General features: G+C 44.0%; 1 protein-coding gene across 3 annotated transcripts in view; it reads right to left on the bottom strand.

Annotated features, from left to right (window-relative positions):
* The window catches only part of UBE4B (ubiquitination factor E4B), a 54620-nt gene extending 31448 nt beyond the window's left edge, over window positions 1–23172 (bottom strand). For 2 of the 3 annotated variants that reach the window (XM_055001716.1, XM_055001717.1), the window contains exons 1-6: window positions 22112–23172; window positions 13464–13650; window positions 11329–11464; window positions 9434–9521; window positions 7441–7585; window positions 5395–5623 (exon numbers count right to left, since the gene is read on the bottom strand). In XM_055001716.1, coding sequence (XP_054857691.1) covers window positions 5395–5623; window positions 7441–7585; window positions 9434–9521; window positions 11329–11464; window positions 13464–13650; window positions 22112–22135 — 809 coding nt within the window. In that variant the 5' untranslated portion in view covers window positions 22136–23172. Of the gene's footprint in view, window positions 1–2541; window positions 2659–4445; window positions 4842–5394; window positions 5624–7440; window positions 7586–9433; window positions 9522–11328; window positions 11465–13463; window positions 13651–22111 lie in introns of all 3 variants that reach the window. The other variant, XM_055001718.1, reaches the window with a different exon arrangement.
* Window positions 23173–26555: the final 3383 nt, after the last annotated feature.

Raw genomic sequence — 26555 nt, 5'->3', positions numbered from 1 at the left:
GCGACTTGATGGGCAATGGCTTACTCAGTACTGCAAATAACTGCCCCTCCTTACATATTTAAGTTCACTTTTCCTTACTCTGGACAAAGCATCAGCAGTCGGGAGAGGTTCATACCCCCAGCTCTAAGTGGATCACCTTTTTGAAAAAAGGATCTTGTTTTCATTTGCACTATGTAACATCAAGCATCTTAACCTGGACCCTTCTTTATAATATCCCACACTGTGTAGCTGTGTGTGTACCTATCTGCCAACTTCTTGTTTCCAACAAAGTGGGCTTCAGCTCACAAATGCTTATACTTCTTTACGTCTTTTATACTTCACTATTCTCCCCAACGGAGACTCGAAGTGACTCATAATATTCTCCCCGTTTCCATTTTATCCTCACAACAACCCTGCGAAGTAGTTTAAGCTGGAAGTATCTGACTGCCACGGAGGCTCACTGGCTGACCTTGTACCAGAGTGGGGATTTGAACCAAGTTCTCCCAGATAACTAGCCCCAGCGCTTTAAACACTGTAGCACGCTGGTTCTCTAAATTTGCCTCGTGCCACAAAACCCTTGGTTGTTTTTAAAGCAGGTAGAGGTCAAGTATGGCACAGCCACTGAAGACATCCTTCAACATTTGCTTGTGTTAACATTTCACAGCTGTGCTTCCGATTCACAGAACTCTTCCCCTCTTCATCATACTAACAAGGAACTCCACCTAAGCGCTCTTTTCTACTCCTTCTGCCATTTAATCTGCATGGGCATGTGAGAGTAACATCTCTTCAACCCCGAGGTCAGCACTTTTTAAAAGCTGCCGACCAAGAAGATCTGGTTATGTTTGCTCATGCCTTGGATCGACCAAGAGTACCCCTTCACAGCTCACTTCTTAAAAGCAAAGCATGTATGTTAGCACAAATGCACACCACAGCACAACTGGTCATGATGTATGTGCAAGGGAGCTACACGTGAGACCGCACCGCAAACGGAAGTGACTGAATGGCTGCTGCAAAGGACGGGGAGGTTAAAGCAAGAGAGGAGCAGTAGTACAAACAACTCTTGAAAAACAACGACAGATCCTTCACATTTGTTCACTTGAGCATCACACTTTACCACTGCAGGCCTCATTCAGTTTCAAGGCAACTTTAATGTGTTTTAACCGTTACACGTTTCTTACTGGGGCTGGATACACATTCATTCAACAAACACCCCTCAAAGCATGATGGAGCAAAAATAAGCCACCTGAACAAGGGGAAGCACATTCCTATAAGGTCCCTTTTGCAGAGTATGCCTGGCTTGGCTAGTGAGTTAAGTAACCCTAAAGGAAGGGGTTAAGACAGGAGGAACACATCCCTGTTCACATGAATGTTACGAACCAGGCCTCCCTTCCCAGAATGCCTCTGGCCAGCACAGAGAAAACCATTTCCCTTTTCCAGAAAACTAATTCGGGATGGCACCTTAACTCTTTATTAGCTGTTCCTTACATTTATATCCCACTGTTTTCTCATCATCTAACTCAAGGAGGCACAGGTAGGAAACCCACAAGGCCTCCACCTAGACTCTTGAGCTGATCCAGCATGCATAGCTTCAACAAGGCAGCTGTGGCATGTGCCTTCTGAGAACCAACCCTTCCAGTGGGGAAAGAGGGGAGCAACTTATTACAGTATGAGCAGAGCCCACCAAGAGTACATAGCTATGGCATTCCCTCTATAAGGAGATTGTCTGCCCCAAACCAGGTTTTTGGTAAAAATGGCTGAACAGGTTCAGAATTGTAAGTTTTATCAGGCGCTGGTCTAGCTCAGATATGTGGTGGCTGGGCTCATTGGTAAGAACTGCGGAGCAGTCTCTGCATTCCCTAGAGATTTAATCTTGTTAGGCTGTTCTCAGGTTCGCTCCCTAGATTTTCACACAGCTGAAATGCTAATAAACAGCTCAGCCCTGACTGGCTCTCAAGTTGCAGAGTGAGGCACCGAGTCCTGAAAAAGATGGATTCTCAGCTCACCCAGACCCACCCCTCTCATCTCTGAGCTAGCTTTCTTCGACCAAGCTCAGGTCATGATGCAAGGATGCCAGAGAGAAGCTGAAAGCTGATGCTGTTCATCACCTCGGCATGTCCCTACGCTGAACCACATGCAATTGCAGCCTGCCAGTGGAAGATCTATGGACAATCCAAAGCATCACCAGAGCTAAAGGGAATGCAGAGAATGGTTCCAAGAGGGAAGCCATGGGAAGAAATAACCAGTTTAAGAGCCACCCCAAAGGCCATTCCCAACACCCCTTTTTCACAACGAGGGAGCCACTTCTCCAAACGCTGAAACCGTGCTCGCTTCGGCTGCACACATGCTAAAATTGGAGTGATACACTGAAACACAGGAATGAAAAACAGAGCTTTGATGGGGATAATTGTTAATAAGAAAACTACTGACAGGGAAGGGAAAACAGTAAGAATAGAACTGAATGTCAGTTTTGGAAAAGGAACAGGAAAGGTAAAAATGCAGGCATGTTCATTTTTTTAAAAGCAGCTCAGACAAAGTTACACAGCTTGTGTTTTTTTAGAATACCTGGACCCGAACTGGACACAAGCAAAGTCATCATCGTCATCTTCATTTTCTTCATCAGAACTGTCCCCAGATACATCAGAAATGGCAAGGAAGAGGGAGAAAGGGTTGTCGTACATACTATCATAACAAAAGCAAATGGGACCTGTGAATAAGGAGGACAGCAACAGAAGCCCCCCCCCCCAAAATTCACCAAAAGCATGCAGCAAATCCAGTTTGAAAACCAGCATTCATTAACGCCACAAACTGAGTTAACGTGCTCCATCTCAAGATGAATCACTGAGAATTATTCAAACCCCAAAGTGATCAAAGTATCCACTCCAAGCCAATAAAGGCAAAGCAAGCTTTCAAAAACAATTAAAGTGGCAAAATAATTAAGGCAGCAATTCAAACAAAAGCCATTTCACCCTCGTGAAGCTGCCTTGTACAGCAAGACCAGGCACTGAGCATCAACAGCTCTCCAAGCTCTCAGACAGAGGCTTTGCCCTGCCTATCTGTAAGAGGCCTTTTAACTCGATGCTATAAATTAAAAGGGGGGGGGGCTGATGGTGCCCAACACCACTGAGATACGGCCCCTATGGGATGATCAAATGGACTCTCTTCTGTTGCTCAGTTGACGAATAACCCCCATCTCCCAGAACTCTGACCAGCTCCCATAAACCGTTCCAGGGCAGTCTCAACTTGCTGATCTTGCTTTATGTGCTTCCACCTCAGTCATGACCTGGTGCTACAACCAACGTATTTCCTGGTTAACCTGAGCCCCAGGATCTCCTGCTTTGCCCTAAGCCTAACAGACAGGGTAATAATTTTGGCACAATATCAGGCTTCTTGTCTTCAGACAGATAACCTGTTCAGTAGTACCTTTAAGACTAACTAACTTCATTGCAGCATAAGCTTTCGAGAACCACAGCTCTCTTCGACAGATGCATCTGACGAAGAGAGCTGTGGTTCTTGAAAGCTTATGCTACAATAAAGTTGGTTAGTCTTAAAGGTGCTCCTAGACTCTTTACTATTTTGCAACTACAGATGAACACGGCTAACTCCTCTGGATCTACAACCTGTTCAGTTTACCAGGCCTGCTGTGACCACCTAGGCAAGGACACCAATGCCTCACCCAGTCAAGATTCCCCACTTTCACTGGGCAAAATCTCGACAAGGCTGTCGACATCCCAGTTGCCAATACGTAGCAATAAAAACACTGGCACTCTGACCGGACCACAAGCGGCACCAGCACATCCCCCTGCGCCACTCAGTCCCTGGCTGCTGCACGTGTCGAATGACCGCCGAAGCAACAGGCCAAACAGAGCAGTTTAGCAGCCAAAAGGAACGAACCAGAAAACTATTCGGCAATTTAGATTTACAGGTTAAGGATTTCAGCCTAAAAAATAAAAAAAACCTAACAGGTGAAAGGCATAAAAAATCCTGAGAGAAAAATGAATAGGCAGCACCTAACACTGATACCGAATGGTTTTCAAAGGACAGGAAACAGCAGGCAGGCACAGAAGTCTAATAGAAAACAAAGATAGTCTTCAAAGAGGATATGGACACTTCATCTAGATCACAGACATGAAGATACAAGAGAGGGGGGAAGAAACCATGTCAGTCTTCTGGTATCAAGCAAATCAGTGCACAAATGTTCCACACTCCCCATCTTCTTTCTGGCCTTTATCCCCATCTGCTGGTTCTAACCTATGAGTTTTGTAGATCCCAAGTGTCTTAAGAGGCCTTGCTCGCAGTCAGTATTAGCTGGACTCAAACACAGCTTGTTAAATTTCTAAGCAAGAGTTTTATTAAAGGGGTTAGTCAACCAAGCTCCTTGTAAGCACAAGACCTTCTGATGCATGACAAGTCACCACAACCTTGCATGGCACACACCAAAACAGCACACTCTTGAAATCACAAAATACCTAGATGGCGTCCTGCTCAGGAAAGGTGGTCGCCTGCTGAGAGGCCCAGGTGAAGCAGTAAACAGAGGGAGGGCCATTGTTATGGGTCTAATCCTGGATGAACTGGCCCGAGTAGCTGGAGGGCTGGTGCTTATGACTGGAAAAGTCGGAGAGCGAGAGAGGGTGGAGGCAGCCGCCAAGGGCAAGGAGGGAGGTGCTGAGAAGGCCCCTGGGTGAGCCACGGTGTATGGGCGGTATCTTGGGGATGAGGGCGGGACTCCGAGTGGTCCTGCCCCTGGGATGTGAGGGCTGACTGAAAGGGAAGGCATGGGTGGAGGAACAACCGGACTGGCAGAAGACACAAGGAAGGAACCAGCCAAAGGGGCGAGTGCAGGAGCTGGACTAGTTCCATAGAGACTAGGATCAAAGAAAAAGGGAAGGAGAAGGAGAAAGACAGACAGACAGACCAGCCACTTAGAATTGTGCAAAGTGGAAGAGAAGGATGGCAAAAACAGTAAGATTCAACATTCCCCTTCTAGACTGTTCGTGTCTCAACACAGGGACTGCTCCCTGTGGACTAGAGAATTATTCACACTGACAGGTTTAAAACAAAGTGAACGTTTAAAAGTTGAGGAAGCACTACCATCTGCGTGTGCATTTTCTATTAAACACATCCAGTGGCATTGTAAAGATTTCTATTTGTATTTAAGAGGAAGTACATGATTCTAGCTCACAATGCTGCAGAGAAAACTTGTAAAAACCTCAGAGGGCTCCTGTCAAAAGGTCTGGGACCAAAGAGGTGCCGGCTATGTTTCACACAAACCAACTCACTTGCCCCTACAATAAACTCATCATCCATCACCTGGACTGGTAGAACTTGGAAATAAAACAATTTCAGCACGTACATACCCTCCTTGCATCAACTCACCAAATTCAATGCGGAATTCAACGGCTTATACAGCCAACTTACCTCGATAAGGAGCTGGAACCAAATGATCCCACATTGCAGAATATGGGACTCGTTCCTGGATTGGAGCCGGTGTTTAGGACCAAGTTTCTATCAGGTGAGCGGGCAGCTGCTGCAATAGGTTGTGATGTAGCTGTCAAACTTGCAAAGGGGTTCTCTTCCCTCGACTGGGTTGACATCATCAAAACTTCCATTAGGATCTGGCCGATCAAGTCTTTAAAATCTGAGAACACTTTTGAAAAGGGAAAAAGAGCATTAGCATGACCACGCTTTTGTTGGAATACAGGCTGCAAGGCCTGACATTCACTAATTATGGGGTTAATGTGTTTACCCAGTGTACTCCCTGTTTGTAATGACCTGGAAGGAGATCTGGCAGAGAGCCAATAGTTTTAGCTATCTGAAAGCCCGGAAAACTGAGAAACTACTATTGGTTAAGAGGTCAGGTGACTTCTTCTAAGGGTCAAGAAGAAGATTCTCCATTACTCATGCTGTCTTAGTTTGTACTCCATAGTGTAAAGATGTAGGGAATAGAGTTCTTTGTTTTTTGTAGGAATCCCACGTACCTTTTTCCTTTAGAAGTAAAGGTTTCTTTAAAACAAACAAGTGTCTGACTCTCTATTGCTTAAGATCCATTGCAACTCTGATTTTTAAACTATTTTTAACCCACTTTTTCCCAACAGCTTTGTGGTAACTGTCTGACTCCCCAAGCGTGATTTGTTATCCCATGGTAATAGATCATATAAGGAAGGCCTAAGTGAATGTTCCACTCCGCAAAGAGTCCGTGGCTGAAGCACTCTAGGTCCTGCACACAACCCTAGAAGCATCAGGCAGAAGTCAGGAGGGGACCTTAAGATGCAGGGAAATATTCTTCCAGCAGTTTCAAAGCTCATGCCAACCATACATTGCTGTCGTATCAACCAAACGGGAGTCGTGAAGGATGTGGAGAAGTTGGCAAATCTGACATGCCTGTCTGCCAACTGAACAGGCTGAAAGGGTTTTTCATCCTGAAGATGGTAAAAGCAGCGGGAGCTGAGCCACCCACAGAATTTAGTCAACGACACCCACACACACATACACAGTGCGCTTCCCACTCAGCAACCATCTGCTAATGACAACTGCATTTGGAGCTTATTACCACCAAGGGAAACCCAGCAATGCCAGATGGAAGTAGCTGCAGTGCTCACTGCTGACCCACAAAAAGGGATACAGGAGGGAAGGAGCTTGTGGCAAAATGTGTATTTTGTTATGCACAAGGCCACAGGATCAGCCCGTTTTTTAAAAAAAGATCTTCTGAGATTAATGGCCAGGTTCCTAGAGTACCACATACAAGAATAGAGAAGAGTGGCCAAGGCAGGTCAATGGTCCAACTCTGTACATGGCAGTCTCATGAATTTAGATGGCTGAAATATGCTGATCACACACATGGTTTTTTTTCTCAAGAGGCCATGACTCAGTGGCTGAGCAGCTGCTTTGGAAGCAGAAGGTCTGTGGTTTAAATCCAAGCACCTCTAGGCAAAAGTTTTCAGGGGACAGGGCTGGAAAAGGCCCTTGCCTGAGGCTTCAGAGAACCACTGCCAGCCAAAGCAAACCACAATGAGATGGATGAACCCAGGGCTTTTTTTCTGGGAAGAGGTGGTAGAACTCAGTGGTGGAACTCAAGACTGCATAATGACATCACTTTGGGTCAGCTGGAACAAGGGGGGAGTTTTTTAAAGTTTAAATTGCCCTCCGCGGAAATGGTCACATGGCTGGTAGCCCCGCCCCCTGATCTCCAGACAGAGGAGAGTTTAGATTGCCCTCTGCGCAGCGCGGAGGGCAATCTAAACTCCCCTCTTTCTGAAGATCAGGGCGTGGGGCCACCGGCCATGTGACCATTTTTAAGAGGTGCCGGAACTCTGTTCCACCGCGTTCTCGCTGAAAAAAAGCCCTGGACGAACCAATGGTCTGACTCAGCTTCAGAAACTCTGTCCCGCAGAATATGCCCCTTTTTGTTGCTTTGCTTTTGATTCAGCAACCTTAAAAAGAAAGGGAAATGCTTGCGTTTCTTACCATCTTTTGAGTTCTGTTTAAACTGCTCGGAAAGTGAAGTGAGGAAGATGACATCCCTGTCGCGATCCTTCCAGGAGACCCTGAAGATCTTGCAGACTAACTGTAAGGCTTGCTCTTCTGATATTTCGGATCCTGGTGGGGGTTCCTTCGCCACGAAAAGAGAAAGATTAAGTCATAGAAGGGCAGCGAACCTTTTCTTGCATAATCTTAAACTACTTTTTAAAGCACCCTTACATGAATGTTGGCTTCACCTCCCACAACTCAATGCGTATTTGTGAGTGGAAGAGGGGATTTTAGCTCAGGTTATGAGCTGTAAATATAGAAACAGAGAAATGTAGCTGTCTGGGTTTAGCTAAATCCAGAATAAAGACTTGTGGGTGGGGACAAAGACGTGTCATCTAGTTTCAACAGACCCCTTTACTTTGCAACGCTGCTCACTGTTCAAGGGTTTTACATATCTGAATTATGGTCTGGCAATGTTTAACTTCATTTTACGTTTATCACAATAAAAATGGCTCCAGGTATATCCACCAAAAAACCCACAGATGGCTTGGCCATAATTCTGTCATTATTCTATTCAGGACTGTTAGTTATTTACGTATCAAACATAAGTTTATCAGTGTACAAAAACAGCTTTAGATTTAATTGAATTGCCAACATTTGAAGGGAAAAAACCCCAAAGGCTCCAGCATCAATCAAACGTTTCCTGGCTTATTTTGTCCCTCTGTCCCTTTTACTAGAATTGATAAATTCCCACATATTATCAACTTGCAAAAGCGAAGTAGGTAAAGAGTTCTACAACTTTGCAGTGCTGTGACTACGGCTTTATTTCATTAGAAATGTATAGTGCACATAAGCGTGATTATGCTAAAGTTCAATTAATTACAAAAGCAACAACAGGTTCCAAGTTCATTATAACTCTGGGGAAAAATACATAAGGATAAAGCAGGCTTATGGCAAAATTCACTAAAGAGATAGGGATCATACATCACTTCTATGTCCTGTTATCTTATATCCTATCTTTTGCTTCAAGTATGATCTTACTGGATAGATCTATGTTGTTTAATGTCAGTCTTAGAATTGCTTATGCTCTGTTTCAGCATTTCTTCAACTCTGTATTGGACTTTTGCTGATGTTATGCCTCTGCAAGATAATCCAAGATCAAGAAAATCCAAACAACAGTATTCCCCATTATGATGTATGGATGTGAAAGTTGGACAGTGAAGAAAACCGACAGGAAGAAAATCGATTCATTTGAAATGTGGTGCTGGAGGAGAGTTTTACAGATACCATGGATGGCCAAAAAGACAAGTAAGTGGGTACTAGATCAAATCAAGCCTGAATTCTCCCTAAACTGAGGCTATCATACTATGGTCACATTATGAGAAGACAAGATCCTCTGGAAAAGTTAATAATGCTAAGAAAAGTAGAAGACAGAAGGAAAAGAGGAAGATCTAAAATGAGATGGCTTGACTCAATAAAAGAAGCCACGTCCTCCAGTTTGCAAGATCTGAGCAAGTCTATTAAGGATGTTTTGGCGGTCTTTCATTCATAAGGTCACCATAGGTCGGAGGCCACTTGACAGCACATAACACACAACACACACGTCTTTGCACATTTGCATTGCCTGTTGAAATGTCTTTGATGCTGACTGTACTAATCTTACCCTATGTAATCTGCCTTGAGTCTCAGTGAGAAAGGGGGACTAATATATAAATAACTAAAGATGGGGAAAAGGGTTAGAGATGCAAGTGAGAAACTAATTGGGGGGGGGGGTGACAATACATTCTCCATCTCCAAGCTCCAGGTTGGCAATTGGGAACATGTTATGTGGCTTGAGTTCCCAGCTCTTCTAATAGTATGTTCTCTCACATGTAACTGGCAAGAAATTTTAGGAATAAGATGAGCTAGAAATCCAAAATGAACGTGCACTTCCAAATGTGATCTTACATTACATCCATAACAAAGAACCTCCCTTCTGGGGATCACTCACCTTATCAGTCAGGCTCCTCTTCTCCCTCCGATCACTCTCGTCGACTTCCATGTTTTCGATTCCTGAATCTACATCCACCTGGGACATACTGTAAGTGGAACAAAGAAGTCATTAATCTCAGAACACTTTGAGCAGCCTTGCTTATAGAAGGTGCTGAGCAACGGCCGTAAGAGAAAGTAGAAAATACTGATGCAGACAGGGAAAAGCAGATCCATAAAACGTGATGCCATTAACAGCCGTCAGTCAATAGACTGGCCTTCCGCAACCTGCTGCTCACATTGCATTTGCATCAGAGCTGGCATGCACAATTTACAACCTCAAAGGAGCCCAACAATCTTAGGAAGTGGCCCAACAGGAACCTGAAAACCCTCCTATGTCTGGTGCTTGCCAAGGACTGCCTGGAAAGATGAGGAAGGGAGGAAAGGACTACAAATGCAGGCCACAATGCATGGCTACTGGGGGTTGCAATTTTGGAACTGCATGTGAGGAGAAGAAGGAGGGAGCACGAGACCCCATGGACTAGGGCAGGTTCTTGTTTCAAAGCAGACATGGTCTCTTGAACATCAGACACTGATTTTCATTGGTGCAGTTTCTTCCCTCCTGTAAGTGAGTGGAGCGGGCAGTAAATGTCTCCAGCTGGCTGAACATTTAAGTTCATTCTTTTATATCTGTAGGTGCAAGTGAAGCCACAACTCCAAAGCTGTCTGGAGAGCCTATGGCCAGTCACTACTACTCAGACTAAACTATCTCAGAGTGGTTGTGAGAATAAAATAGGGGAGGCCTTTATGTATACTACCCTTGCAAAAAGAACAGGACAAAAATGCAACAGATTGTCTTAGAGGCCATGAGGCATACTGCGGCAGGGCCTACACAAACATTTGTCATGTGTTCCCTCCCCCTTTACATGCAGTGCCAAAACAGCAAACCAAGAAATCTTCAATAAGCTGCAGGTTGTTGGAAGTGCCAGTTCATACCCTTAAACTGCGGTTTGCTTCTTGCTCATAAAGCAGCATTCTAAGCTTGCTAGTTTTTGAATGCAGCCAACAGCTCTGACCTTCACCCCAGAATCTTGTGGGTGACCTCCTATGTTAATTCATAAATGGGTCTCCTCTTGCTTTATATTTCTCTATTTGCTACTGGTGTCCTGAAGCCTCCCCACCAGCTAAACTTCCAGCCAACCACACTGCTTTAAACACTAGGCTTGCTCTTCCTACCAGTCAATGATGCATGCTATATTAATTCTACAGATACCTTATCAGCCATTCTAACTGGCTTTAATATTGAAAGCTTTTGTTACATGTCAGCTTCCATTCCCCCAATTTTATGTCATACAATCAATTTTTCTCATTTTTAAAGGTTTCTAAAATATGTTCAGTTTCACCCTTTAAGGCTGTGAGTCTGCAACTAACAGTCCCGGGGCCTACTCTTATTTCCAACCGTCAACTAGCATCTGCTCCACTCTCCTATTCCACTTCCCAGGTTAAAAACCAGCTGTGAGGGGGATAACAACAACACTTTCCAAAAAGACATTTCACTAGCCGGATGGTCGTTGAAGTTTCCACTTGCTTACATGTCCCAACAAAAGCAAGCAAGAATCAGGATTTGAAGGAAGTAGGAAATGAAGGCAGCCTTAAAAATAGAGTTACTAGTCCCTAACATTCTTAGACTTGTACTCTTGCTCACTCACATCTGGTCAGTTCTTCCTGGTCAAGATGAACCATCTCCTAAAAGGTTCCCTGACATCTCCTGGAGGACATTTTAATGCACTATCCGCTACCATGCGACTGGCTATTCACATATTCTGGTTAAAACCACTGACCTGGGGTGAAAAAAGCATCAGAAGGTGCCCAGAATAAGACAGGCAAGAGTCAGAACCCAGGTGCAACCCATTTTACCTTTTCTCACAGGAGACGCTGTCGATATCCATGCTCTGCGATCGGGAGAGGGACTGAGATTGGGTTTCAAGGCTGTTTGAGGGAGAGCTGCTGAGCGAACTCACTCCTTCGCTGCTCTGGCTTCGGTGGGCAACACCTGAAGGAAGGAGACCAAAAAATGTAAGAAAATTCCAGCGGAGCACCTTGAAAACTAATAACCTTTATTTCAAAATCAGCTTTTGTGAGTCACAGTTAACTTCAGATATGTGAAGGGGAAGATCATATTGGGAGCTCTTGTTATGGGGAAGATTACAAAGAGACAGGAGTCGAGGAAGAAAGGTTCAAGCAGCATATTCACCACCTCTAAGCAAGAAAAGTTAACATATAATTCAATTTGAAAAGCCAGTTAAAATACATTCATATACAAGTGAATTGTATATCACAGCAGAAGCAAAGTACATTGCCAAGAATCACAGCTGTTACTACCTATTGTACCGGCTTATCTTGTTCTATCCCATGCTAGATTTTATGTTAATCCTTCTTTGCCTGTCTAACAAGAGCTGGGAGTGGCCATCCCCTTTCTGAGTGAACTGGTTACTCTTTAAACTGGCCTCTCTTTGTTGCGTATACTAATGGATCTTCCTAATGGATGTACACTCCAATGCATCTAGTGAAGGGCAGTCAGACTCAAGAATAAATTCTTCCCCTTTAAAGTGCTACTGGACCTCTTTTCTTTTTAGAGCCAATGACACTACATTAATATCCTGCCGTTCTTCTAAGAGCTCAGGCTGCCATTACAGGGTTCTCATCGTTCTATCCTCCTCAAAACACTGATGTACGTTAGACTAAGACTTCCCAAAAGTCACCCAACAAGCTCCGTGGCTCAGCAGCTACAAGAACCTGCCTCTTCCTGGTCCACGTACAACACTCGCCTTCTCTAAAACACCCTGGCTCTCTTGACAGCAGCTGCCAAACCTGTTTCACTTCCAAACTTGCTGTTAACAGGGCTGGGGGAAAGACATCTGGATGCCTACAGGAATACTTCCAGAGACAGTTTTCCAAAGAGGCCGTTCTTCACATCGAAATAGCAGAAGCAGCCGCTGATGTCAAAGTGCTGCAAAGAGATTCCTGCAGACACAGAGTACTCTTTTTCCTCTAAGAGTGCATGGAGAATGGTGAGCAGTAATCAATTACCACCTCTGCGACCTACCAATTGTTCTCTCTCATGCCAAAAATGTTCTTTAGTTCTGGGAAGGGCAGAATACATCCCTCAGAATACATCCCCAGAAATTCATTTTCTGCCAAACCTAAGTATCACAACTTTCACAAAGGACTCCCTCCCCAATTCAGGTAAGTATGGACAACAGTGCACGTACCTGGAGTCCATGTCAGTCGAGCTGCGTCAAGCAGGAACAACAAAACACCATGTTTTTATCTTTATATTGCCTCTCAATCATAAGGTCAATGTCCAAAATTTAACTACAGCTGAACAAACTTGCCTAAGGTGATCACAGAAAGTTAAGAAAGAAGAAGGCAAAGGAAACCAGGAATATATAAAGGCTAGTTCACAGCAGTGCCTCCCATATTGTAAAGAACTGAAGGCAGAGCTATGTAGAGAGGAGTAAGCTTGATTCTCAGTGGCTGAAGCAATCATGAGCAGGGAACAAATTTGGCTCCCCCAATGACAAGTGCCCACATCCAGCAGGTGCTCCCTTCTTCAGATACACTTAAAAATGGTAAAATCCTACATCTACTTTTACATGAAGAAGGGAGCAGTGCCTATCAAAAGCTTATATACTCTGGAAATCCAGTTGATCCTTAAGGTGCTACTGGACTCAGATCTTGCTGGGGATCAAACCTGGGATATTCTACATGCAAAGCAAGCGCTTTTTCCCACCAAGCTGCAATTCCTCCAACATACTTTCTATATTTCCATGAATAGTTAAGGGACAAAAAGATGCTCATTTTCTCTACTGTATCAAACTGTCATTTGAAATTAACAACTCTATCAATGTAGCAATGTGCAAGAACTAGAGCAATATTTTTAATCCTCAGGGGCCAACATCATTTTTTTTTAAAAGAAGCCCAGACAGCCTGGGATTCTTCCAGTCCTCTTAACAGTATGAAAGTAGTAGAATGACTAAACCATGGGTTACCTGATGCGCCTATAGGAGAGGTAGCAGGGGTCATGCTGTGAACATTTAGTCCAAGGCTGTGGGATGCTCCAGGGGATGGTGCTACAACCGGTGGTCCCGGCGGATTCTCTCTCTGCGGAGACGTAAGCGGTGTCGTGGGCTGCGATGATGGCCCACCAGCGAGCCGAGCAAGGCGCCGCCGACGGATCTGTGGCAAAGGCATGTGCAAGAGAATTAAACTTTTCTGAGCCTTGATTTTCCAGGATCCTGAACAGAAAGGAAAAAAGGAGCTAGGAGCAGAAGTCAAATATGTGCAATGGCCATTGCAAGCCAGATCAGTTATCTATTCCCTATATACATCAGGGCTGCTGGACAGAAGAAAGAACTCACTAAGTTCAAAACGGAAGAACGGAGATATAGATTAAGGAGTTTACAACTGGCAGCTCACAAGAGCATAAAAGCAGCAGTGCTGGATCAGACGAATGGTCTATTTCTTCCAACAAACTTTTCTTTGCAGAGGCCAACTAGATGTCCCTGGAGAACCTACAAGCAGGGCACAAAAGCCAACGCCTCCCTTCCACCACCACCCCAAACTGGTATTCCGGTGTCTGTTGCCTCTGAACACAGAGGTTCCATTTCACCACCAGTTAATAGGCTTCTTTCCACGAATGCATCTCGTTCCCTTTGAAGCCATCCAAGTTAGGGGCCATCATCACATGCTGTGGCAGTGAATTCCCTAAATCAATTATGAATTGTGTGAAGTGATACTCCTTTTTGTCTGCCCTGGATCTTCTTCCCATCAACTTCATTGGGTGACCTTAAGTTCTACTATTTAGGGGGGGGGAGCATCTTCTGGTTTTGTCCACACTATACAGTTTCATAAACATGGCATGTTCCTCTCCCTTGTCTTTTTTTCTAAACTGAAAAAGTACACTGAGAAGGTCTCACAAAGGATATCACCGAGCTGGTAAAGGTCAAAAAAGGGCACTCAACGTGCATTCTTCAGCCTTTCTCCATAGGAAAGGCTCCAGTTCCTTATTCACTTTTATTTCACTTATTTATATCATTTCCAACATTTCACATTTCAATCCACACTACACAGGTGGATTACACAGTAAGAGATTAGTACAGTCAATTTCAAGGACATTTCAATAAACTAATGCTATAGGGTATATAAATGTGCCTTTTTCTGCCCCTTTCTTGCTCTGGGATATCCTTTTTTTGAGGCTTACTCTCTGGGTACAGTCCAAACTTCATATCTGTTTTTAAGACTATAGTAAAAGAGTCCAGTAGACTATAGTAAAAGAGTCCAGAAGAGAGTTGTGGTTCTGGAAAGCTTATGCTACAATAAAGTTGGTTTGTCTTAAAGGTGCTATTGGACTCTTTTACTATTTTGCAACTGCAGACTAACACGGCTAACTCCTCTGGTTTTTAAGACTGGCACTTGGGAATTTAAAGTACATTTCTTCCCACCAGGTTGGTTTAGAATGTTTGGAAATAAAGAGTGTTTTGAGGATTCTCTTCATTCAAAACATGTTTCTGTTCTATCGGCTCAGCTCATAGCTTAATGTTCTAGCAGTTTATCACCTGGGCTTCCGTCTCTCAAGAGATTTCCAAAGAGCATTTTCACAGAAACTGATACAGAACATGTGGAAAACATGGGTGGTGTTTATTCCCCCGGTCAGATGGAACACTATAATTAGAAGTGGCACAAGCGTCTCCCCATAGCCTTAAACAACAGGGTCAGTACCCTTCTCTTTCCGACTTCTTCCCAGAAGTGCTTTTCTCCATCTTTATCTGATCTATAAAGAGCAAGGTTTTGCAAGACTGAAAGAGGAAGGGTAAGAAATTCCAGCCTTCCCCACCCAAAAAGGCAGAGCACAAGTACAGGCTATCTGCAACCAGACATTCACTCAATATCAGTATTCATTACACGTCTTTCTGGACTCATACATGTTTGTAGTGCTAGTTTTTTGTCATAATGATCTTTCATCTGTACTGTCTCACTTGGAAAAGATAGCACGCTGTTTATACCATACTGACTGGAAGCAACTGAAATAAGGCAGACTTTCTAGAAACAATATGGAAATAGGCATGGACCTGCCCATGCAGCTAGCAGCTGACTCAACAGAAAGCACTTTTGTACCGTGATGGGAGCATGGGGCAAGCTAATTCTGTTTCAGAGTGGCAGTGTCTGAACCCTAGCTTAAAGTGTATCAACAGATCTCCCACTTGCCTCTAAGCAAATTTTCATACACACCCTTGATCATCGTCAATGCTGCTATGTACCAGGACTCTAGATATACTTTGCGCTAGAGGCCCAACCTAGATCTCAGCCCAACCTGACTCTAATGTAAAAGTTCGCAACATCAGAGAACTCCTGAAGAAGCCATTTCTTCCTGCCTTGCCTTTCTCCAGAGAGATTAACTAGGCTTAATTGCTAGCTTTTTCTCATGCTACATTTTAATTTGAGAAAAAAACACAGAATAACTGGGAAAAAATATTGGAGGAGGGGCGCACTGAATTCTCCTAGGTACCCATGGTCTGCAGAGGCTGTACCAGTACACTTGCTTCCAAGAACCTGGCATTCAGCTAATTCCAGTCACCTAAATTTTCTAAAGTCCTTTCGAATGATGCTGGTAGCTCAGAATTCTCTTGTGCTTTGGAAGCACCTTAATGCCCCATCAGACATTTCTACCTCCTCCTCTTTTTTTCTTCTGGTGACAATGGTATTCTCTCTCACTCACACACAGACACACATGGGCTGTCACCATCACAGCCACTTCTACACAAAGTCAAGAAAATACCTTGAATTGTGCAATATAAGAGGAAACAGATGGCAGCCCCTGGCCACAGCAACATATCCCATTCTGCATATGCCGCAAATTGATCAGGAATTCAATCCTCATTCCAAAGCCAGCAGAATGTCTTACATTTCTTTGTTTAAATTTGTCTTTCACTTAATTCTTCCATTCATATTTACTGCCCCCACCCACCCACCCCCAAACTCTGGACCCATTCCTTAAATTCAAGGCTGATTACAAGGCCGCATAGGCCATCATTAAAATAACATTTGGCACCGGAAGTTCCCCCATACTGAGTCCAACGCTCCCCAGCTAGGTACAGTTTTTTAAGGACTTCCCAAATCTATTATCTGACATTCTTTCGAACTTGAAAGACGCCAGATTGACTCTGGGAGCTTCTACACTCAAAGCACATGCTCGGTCAACATCCGCTAACACCAGCATAAAAATCCTGGGCCCCAAAAATCTTCTCAGTATCAAAGCCCATTTAAGAGTTCTGCTGTCTCTCCCACCCTTAAAAAAAGGGCATAACGCTAGAGTGATGCAGTGGCTGAAGAGAATAAGCTGTAAACCAGCAAGTTGTTGGCTCAAATCTCATCTCTGTTGCTAGCTAAAATCTGCCTCACTGAAACACATAAAGCTTGTTACCTAAGCATCTCTGGTTAGCTTTCGTAGCTGGTTGTTTCTCACCCATTTGTTTAGCATAGGAGTCCTTTCTCGTGCCAGGCTGCACGAGGCGTACTGAGATGATGAGGAGAGTGGAGTCTGCAACTTCTCTCTTACATGATGGCACAGGGACAGCAGTCAGAGAAGAGTAGTGGAAAAGGGGTCCCCGGTGAGCTGGGAAGCCATCTTTTCAGGACTTCAACCATCACCCTACCAACCAAGAGCCAATCAGGGTCCAGCTTCTAATTAGTACTTCCAACCATGTGAAAATGGGGGAGTGTAGATTGAAACTTTGAGAGCCAGTCTCTCAAGGTCATAGATTCAGGAGTTAGCCATCTTAGTCTGTAGTCGCAAAATGGTAGAGTCCAGTCGCATCTTTAAAATTAACCAACGTTATTGTAGCATAAGCTTTCGAGAACCACAGTTCTCCTTGTCAGATGCATCAGAGGAACAGAGCTGTGGTTCTTGAAAGCTTATGCTACAATAAAGTTGGTTAGTCTTAAAGGTGCTACTGGGCTCTTTAGTATCTTTCAAGGTCAAATCTCTAGGGAACACAGACTGGCGTGCAAATGTTAAAATAGGACAAGCCAACACATTTCTGAGCTACGAAGGAACCTGAGCCTGCAAACACACCACTGAACCAAAGTCCAGCCATTCTTACTAAACTCCTGGCCTTAACTGGCAAGTTCCTTACATCTCCCCTCCCACACAACAGGAGAGGAAAATATAGCCTTGTTGCATATACAATAAAAACAGTTATATAGCATCAAAACAGAAAGCACACCATAAGCTTCTAAAACATATAGAGAGAGGCAGCTAAGTCTTAAGCAGCACAACATTTAAAAACAGGATTACATAAGCACTCTTTAAAAGCTCAGAGTACAGATGAAAATCTTAATCAGCATGCACAATTTCATTCGGAGTCATTGTGACACCTAGCGAGGGAATCTGCAAGGACATTATCTGTCCCCCTAACATGAATGACATCAAATGACAGATCTTGCAGGGACAGAGCCCATCTCACTATTATGGAATCGGTATCTTTCATTCCATGAATAAAAGTGAAGAGGGCTATGGTCTGTCTGCAGGTGAAAACAGGCACCTCCGAAATAGGTCTTCCATTTATTCAAACCCCATCCCACTTCTGACACCATACACAAACCAGGACCCAGGCGGATTCCAGGCCAACATTTTTATCCAGCCTTTTGGGCAAAAATGGGCTCCCAGGCATTAAAAAAATAAATAAAAATGACTTGTCTACACATGGGCCTGGTGCGCCTCATCAATGCTTTGTGTGAGCGACCATGTGCTCTAACCTTTGGTCAACATTCCCCAGCATATACACTTTTTTGAAGTGGGCAGCAATCTTTGAGAGAAGTTTATTTGCCATTACTGACCTTCTTAGAGGACAACCCCTGATAAGCTTTTGAGGAACCAGCAAGGCTTCCCAGAACACAGTGCTGGTGCATTAGCTCTCAGCCCAATCACTGGTAAAAATGCAGCACTTGAAATGAGACTGTGAACTAAACCATAAGTATTCTTTGGAATGCATTGATTTTGCTTTTCCAACAGTTTTTTTGCTATCTACATTCAGCAACTTGAAATGGGCCTAAAAGGGGGCAGGAAGGAACTGCAGGAGTTCTACTGCGATTCTGAAGAAGTAGGATCAGCTGTTTCCTTGCTCCCCCCACCCCCCACCTCCAAAAATGAAGGCCGGTTGGTAAATTCCACCAGGGTTTCTTCCCCGCCCCCCCACTGCAGTCATCTGAGATGCAGAGCCCCAGTACCTTCTGCAGTGAGAAACACACTTCCTGTGGAAGCGGCAATATATTTTCATAATGCTGCCCTGCCATGGCGTCTGCACTGCAGGACAGCCCAGCTACAGTTGGTGTGATTTCACACTGGGCGTCACAAAGCCAACCACAGCCAGGAAAAACCTACTGCTGCCTTGCTGGTGGGCTGCAGCTCAGCAGTACAGCATCCACTTTGCATGCAGAAGGTGCCGGGTTCAATCCCTAGCAATTCCCATTAAAAGATCTTAACAAGGAAATCTTGAGAAAATCCTTCTTCTGCCTGAAACCCCAGACAGCTGCTCCCAGTCAAAGTAGATAGCACTCAGCTAGACGGACCAGTGGAGTCACGGTATAAGGCAGCTTTATGTCTCCATGTACACGCTCACATAAATCCACAAAAGTCAGCAGCCCACATCCATTTGTTAAAAAATGGTTTACCTTCCTATCCTTGATATACAACCTAAGAGAACAAACAAAATTCTTATCCAGCTAATAAAGCTCCTACCTGATCATTAGGGCAGTTTTTTTACTTGCCACACAGGCAAGTAGCTACTCAGAAGACCACTATATAGGACCTAGGCAAGGTTTAAAAAAACCAGTATTGCAGAGGGATTGAGAGATCTGACTCGAGCGACTGCAAAATAAGCCACCAAGCATCTGGTTTCTTTTCCAAAGCAAAGTTTTACTAGTGCGGTCTTGCAACAACTTCAAAGGAGTGCTTTAAGAGGTCAAGTACTTGCCACAAACTGAATTCTATATACTGTACAAACTGCCTTTATGACACAGCATTTCTGATACGAGTAATTAACAGTGACACAATCAGGTTTACATGGAACAGGCAAAACTGAAATCTGTAATGGATTACCCACCTGGATGCGGGAAGATATTTAACTATTCCAGTAACATTTACCAAAGTTCCTCCCCATTTAGCACTGCTGTTGATCTCTCCCAGTGTCTTATGGGAACTGTAGTCCTCCTTCACAGCATGCAAAGACATTTTGAAATCACTGGCATGTGTATATATTGCAACATTCAAGGATTGCTAAATCATTACTTACAAACCAGACAACACCACCACCATGGTATTTTAGAATATACTCAATGACTTTGTATTAAAAGTGGCAGTTATTGCAATCTGGCCACCAAAAAGAATTCTCTCTCACATACTCATTTCTTCACACCAATGCTGAAATGGATCACAGTGGAGAGGCAACAGGCAGTAGATTCCCCTCCTTGTCAAATCACAATACTGACATTGCATCCCCACTGCAAAGAAACTTTGGAGGACATGTTTTCTGCACTGCCAGCGGCTTTTAAAAATGTGTTATTCCTCTGATTGGGGTAACTGAATTAAATTTTTGCTTACCAGTGGGAACAATTATTTATGAGCTCCTGCAAAAACTTTGGCTTAAGGAACGTGTTGCCCAGTTCACAAGACAGCCGATCCACATCAGCATTCCCACATTCAACTAGCCAACGCATTACACAAAACACAGTGTTACTACACAGTCTACAACCCAATTCAGACACATTATTGATATTTCAAATCAGGTTTTTGGAGGGTCACAAACATAAAGCAGATTCATGTGACCATTCCTTCGTTTCTTACTTGGTTTGCTTAACCATAGATGATGGAAACTGTGGCTAGCGCTAACCAGCATTCCCTCAAGCCATGGTTTGCCTAACGCCAACTCTGTGGCATATTAATATGGTACTTCAACAGAGCCTATGTTGGCAGCATCCAGTAAATCCTCAGGAGCAGTCCATCTGTTGATATCTAAATTATTGTTCAAAAAAAGGAAAGCCCTCTAGCTGCCAAGTTATTAATATAGAGAATCAGTTCTCCTATAGTTTATAAGGAAAAGACATAACATGAATCCATCTAATAACTAAATAAATTCTCCCAAAGATCAGCAAATTTACAGGAAAATCATCAGGAGTTTTCTGTTTACCACTACTGTGTGTGGCTGACTTTGCCTTCTTTGAATTCCTCTCCCCCCCACCCCCGCAATTTGTCCTCACAGCAACCCTGTAAGGTAAGTCAGGCTTAGAGCATGTGACTGGCCTAAGGTCACCCAGTGAGCATCATGGCTGATGCCAGGTCTCCCATATCCTAGTCTGACACTTTAACTGCCATGATAGTTCCACAAAGCATAATAAAGCCAATGTCTCTTTATCTCTCTTGAGATGTGAACACGTTCAAAGTTTGTAACAAGCCATACTGCAAAAGCAACTGATCAGATTATCCTGAATGCTTTTACAGCCAACATGCTTATAATTTTTATTCATTTTTTTTTAAAAAGCAACTGCAATTGTGGAGGAAAAAATCAGAGGGCTCAGGAAAGACTGGAATTCAGCATGATTGAATATACATACAGCCACATGCTGGCAAAGAGATCTTCCCCACTGAAATTACAACCGTTCAGAACTTACCTTTTAAAAAGGTAAACAATAAACACAGTGTGAATAATATACAGGATATCCTCTTAGTAAGACAGGAAATACTCTCCAGCAACCTCATTACTATAGTATCTGAGAGCCTTCCAATCATTCCATAAGCAACATTATCATCACTGGTCACACCAAGTCCATACTATACATCAAAATCTTGTCACTTAAAACTAGAGAGAGAAACTTGAACCTAAAGTCAGCTGCTTAATAAATAAAAAAATAATTCATACAAGTTCACTTGAGATTTTCAATACTTGCACAGAAAAGGAAATTTGCCATCAGTCATTACATCTCACCTGTCTTGCCACTGACAACTTGGGACAAAGGAATTCAAAAGTTATGTGAATTAAGACCTAAGAAAGGTCTGCCATAATAGGACAGAAGCAAAGTGATCTCCTTTGCTCGCTGGTATCTGCCCAGGAGACAGACAAAGGAAAATAGTGAGGCATCCCCCAGCACCAATGAACAAAATTTAAAAGTTCCTTGTAAGTTCAAAGACAGCAAACACGCCATCAATTTCAAGACATTTCAGTAGGTCTAATTACAATCTGAACTTAAAAGGAAGGAAAAACTACTCTGTTCAAAACAGATCTGAAAAATATTACTCAACACTGATGAGAACATTAATTATACAGAGGGGGGGAGACCCCACCCTTTAGGTAATTGTGAACTTTTATGAAGCACACTGAGGTGTGTCCAAAAAAAAAAAGCACAACAAGCAAGAAACAGACATGAAAATCCTAATACTAGTGCTTTTTTTCTAAATAGTAAAGCATGATCGAGATGCATCACCACACCATATTCACTACTTAAAAGACATAGCTGTAGTGCTCAAAATCTCACTCACATACAATGCCCCTTCCAGAGAACCATATACCTGCAATGTACATTCAAGCATCCAGACTCCCTTACACATCACCCTCCCTGGATCCCAAACAATAAGCCTCAAACTCACCTCATCAGCGCTCAGCTCCTCCATTGTTTTCCTCTTAATGGTGAAAGGAGTTTGGGGGGAGAGGGGGCGCTCTGTAAGTCTCTTGAGCTGTGTGCTTTTGAGGGGGAAAGGACTTATAAGGAATTCCTATCCTGCTGCCTAATTCCTTAAGGATGTCTTAGAATTGCATAGTCAGAGGTTAAAAGTAACACCAAAGAAAGCACTCCCCCCCCCCCTTGCACACCAAGCTTCCTTTGCTCTGCCGGTTCAACAAGGGAGCCTCACACTCACAAAAACTCTCCCTGAACTTCCAGGTATTTCCCTTTCCTGTCCCTCAGCTGCCTCTCCTGGAACTCCCGTGAAGTCTCTTTCCACAGGCACCCCTACTCTCCAACAATCCTACAGACCCACACTCTTTAATTCTGAAGCCAGCTGCCCCTCCTGGCCTACCCTATCTCCTATACTACAGAGACCCCAAACTGCCTCCGGTTTGACTCCTATTGCTCGCTAGTCTCAAAAGCCCCAATAGCAGACTCCCTCCTGGCTTACCCTCCCCCTAAAGCCACAAGCCTGGCACAATGTTTCTTTATATTAAAAAAAACCTCACTGTGGCCTATATATCCCCAATTGTACAATGCCTCCTCGTATTCCAGAAAACCCACTGCTTGCTGCCTCCTGTGCCCCTCCAATCCCCAATTGCAGGCTGCCTTCCCTGTAGCCTACCAACCCTATTGCTCCCATAGACATATACATGGACCCCTCTCTCTTAGAGAAAAGCCTCAGCTGCCTCCTGTATACGACCTAGAGGGCCTGCTGCCAGCTATACTCCACCAGTTGCCTAGGCCAGAGCCTCAGTTTCCTCTCTGCTGTCTTTGCCCCTCACTGGCACCCTCACTTGCCCCTCTTCCCCTCCTCGAGTCCTCCAGGACCCTGCTTAGGCCACAAAAGAGAAGGCAGACTCCACGCCAGCCCCTGCTCTGAGCCTCTCAGCGCCACCAACGCCGCCCCCCAGGCTGTGCCCCCTTCCTCGGCTGCTGCTGCTCCCGCCGCCCCACACAGAGATTATTCATCAAAACAAGAAGGAGGCGGCTGCGGCCATCTTGGCGTCGGATCACGTGACTCTATCCTCCTCCTCCTCCTTCCCCGCCTCCTCTCTGCTTCGCCTCTACGGCCCGCCGACCTGCGCGCCCCGCCAACGCGCACGCGCGTAGAAGCAGCGACCAATAGTAAAGCGAGGGGCGGGGAAGTTCTTTTCCCCTCTCCGCTGTCCTGTCCACCCCAAGCGCACAAGCCTGACCCGCCTCAGAGCGCGCGCAGCGCGCGCACTCTCGAATGGTGACCAATGGGCGAACGGAGGACGGGACCAACCAAACGCGCGCTCGAAGGTGACCAATAGCCTCGAAGGAAAGGAGGTGAGCAAAGCCTCGGTTTTCCCGCCCTCATCCCGCTTTCCAAATACTATACATAAGCGGCGAGAAGGGCAGGCGGGGAGGTTCTAGGGGGAGGAGGGGCTTGTTGCCTGCGCCATAGCAACAGGGGCGGGGAAGGCGTGTGAGGAGGGGAGGAGGAAGGAGAGTATTGGAAAAGGCGGGAAAAGGATGGTGGGGGAGGAGCTCCCGCTTGAGGCGATTTGTCCCCTCGTTGTGTTGTGGAGATCTGAGTTACAAAAATCAGAAATAAATCAAAATAGGGTTAAAGACAAATCATAACTCGCACTGTGTAACCCGCCTTAAGTCTCTGAGAAAGGCAGACTAGAAAACGCAAATACATGATAATTACAAACAATAAAATTAATATAAACATAAAAATGTAATCAAAATACGGTAAATATGTTGAAGCATAATCTCCCACACCCTGGTGGTGGCTGTTTTTTTAAAGTCACCAATTTCCTGCAAATGCAGACCATTTACAATATCTTACTTGTTTAAGGCAAACGGTGAGGGAGAAATTACAAAGATGTAAAACTCAAATTGTAGTAGTGGATACAGTATTTTTAATTATTTTTGTTATTTTAGACCATCTTTCTCACCAAGAACAAGTAGCAAAATAATGTATTGCTATAGTATATTACTATTTAATAGCTACCAATTATAATTCAAGTTGGGCAGCTGCGTTTATAGCAGTAGAAAAAAGCAGGAGTCCAATGGTACCTATAAGACTAACAAAATTTGTGGTACCTTCAGGTATCTGAAGAAGTGAGCTGTGACTCATGAAAGCTCCTACCCTACCACAAGTTTTGTTAGTCTTATAGGTACTATTGGACTCTTCCTCTTTTCTACTACTAGTCTTAAAATAATTGCCCACTCACGCCATATGCATCTGAGGAAGCGAGATCTGACTCCCAAAATTTTATCCTGGAAACTAAAGACTGAACTTTAATGATCAAATGTTAAAGATCAGCAAAGCACTATGTGATTTATGATTCATGTGCAGTGTCACTAAAGAATTATTAGTAATTTGTGAACTTCAGGCAATGGTAGGGTTGCCAGCTCTAAGTTGGAAAATTCCTGGAGATTTGGGGCATGAAACCTGGAGAAGGCAGGGTTTGGGGAGGAAAATGACCTCAGCATGGTATAATTCTATAGAGTCCAACCTCCAAGGCAGCCATTTTCTCCAGGTGAACTGATCTCTGTGGTCTGGAGATCAGTTGTACTTCTAGGAGATCTCCAGTCACCACCTGGAGGCTGGCAACCCTAGGCAATGGATTAAATCTGTATTTTGCAGATGGAGAAAAACAATCGTTGGCCTTTAAATCAGGCAAAGTATATGTCACAGCCTGAACCATTTTAGAAGAGGTGTTGTTTGTTGTGTGGGGAAAAGAGGAATGCCCCTTCCATAATGGCGCCTGCTACCACTTGCAGGTGTAGTGCCACTCTCCTGGTGGGGTCTGCAGACATGGAATTACAGTGGATAGCCACATTAAAAAGATCAGTTCCTGTGGAAAAAAATGGCTGCTTTGAAGAGTTGAGTCTATGGCATTATCCCCTGCTGAGGTCCCTCTCCAGCTGCTTCACATTTGCACCCACAAAACTACTTCACAGTTATATGTAAAAGAATTATTACCTGCCTTCAGCGGGGCTTACCCCACTGAGTCCTCAGTCTCTGTTCTAGACATGCCTCCCAATTTAGAAAAAGGCACATCCAGACATTGAGTCCTGCAGTAATTCATTGGGTAGCCCACAGGCCTGGGAAATTCGCTTCCATGTTTGCATTGGACCCACAACACAAAGCCAGAATGACACCATTGCTACGGATGCTGGTTAAGAAGAATAAGAACAATAAATCATGCAGAGATACAGAGGGCTCTGCTAATAGATACTTCTGACTTCTGGTAACCTCATTATTATTATTACATACTTCTGACTCCTGGTAACCTTGTTATTATTATTACATGCCTAAACAGACTCGGAAGAGCAGCTGTGAGGGAGCTAGATAAGATCCTTAAAGATAAAGATGTCTCTCTGGGAACCAAGATCAAGATAATCCAAACTATGGTATTCCCCATTGCCATGTATGGATGTGAAAGTCGGACAGTAAAGAAAGCTGACAGGAAAAAAATTGATTCATTTCAAATTTGGTGCTGGAGGAGAGTTTTGCAGATACCACGGACAGCCAAAAAGACAAATATGTGGGTACTAGATCAAATCAAGCTGCAATTCTCCTTAGAAGCTAAAATGACAAGACTAAAGCTATTGTACTTTGGTCACACCATGAGAAGACAAGATTCTCTGGAAAAGTCAACAATGCTAGGAAAAGTGGAAGGCAGTAGGTCAAGAGGAAGACCTAAAATGAGGTGGCTTGACTCAATAAAAGAAGCCACGTCCTCCAGTTTGCAGGATCTGAGTAGGTCTGTTAGGGAGAGAACGCTTTGGAGGTCTTTCATTCATAGGGTCACCATAGGTTGAAAACGACTTGACAGCACATAACACAAACAGCTTTATTGTTATTACATGTCTAACACCTTTCACAAGCCACATAACTGGGCCCTGCAAACTAGAAATTGGTTATGGCACTGTTTTGTTTGCCTTATAGAGCATGCTGTAGAGAAATGCCATACTAGCCTTTTGTAGCAGTTTTCTTTCCTATTTGCAGGCAATTCTGAATACAGAAAAGAGTTATCACAGTTTTCGTTTCTCCCTTCATGCTGAAATGACGGAAACATGAAGCATCTAATCTGTTGGGTGAATTAGACCACTGCATTATCAAGTTTTATTACAGAAACATTCCTGCTCAACAATTGCTGCTGCTTATTTTCTGGAGGAAGCTGCTTTTTGCACTTAGATCTGTGCACATCAATCATGCTTGGTGATCCAGGTAGACTTCCCTGACATCACTAGATCATAAGTCTGCCAATACTAACAGAACTTCCATGCAAGAAATTATATACCAGAATCCTTTTTGTGTAATTGAAGTGCCACCTAGTGGATGACATACTTTGTTTCATCTTGTTTCTACAAATAAATTA

The sequence above is a fragment of the Eublepharis macularius genome, chromosome 17 (assembly GCF_028583425.1).
Source record: "Eublepharis macularius isolate TG4126 chromosome 17, MPM_Emac_v1.0, whole genome shotgun sequence".
In the NCBI taxonomy this organism is placed as follows: domain Eukaryota; kingdom Metazoa; phylum Chordata; class Lepidosauria; order Squamata; family Eublepharidae; genus Eublepharis; species Eublepharis macularius.
Note: the sequence above shows the minus strand (reverse complement) of the source record. Positions and strands in the feature narration are given on the sequence as shown.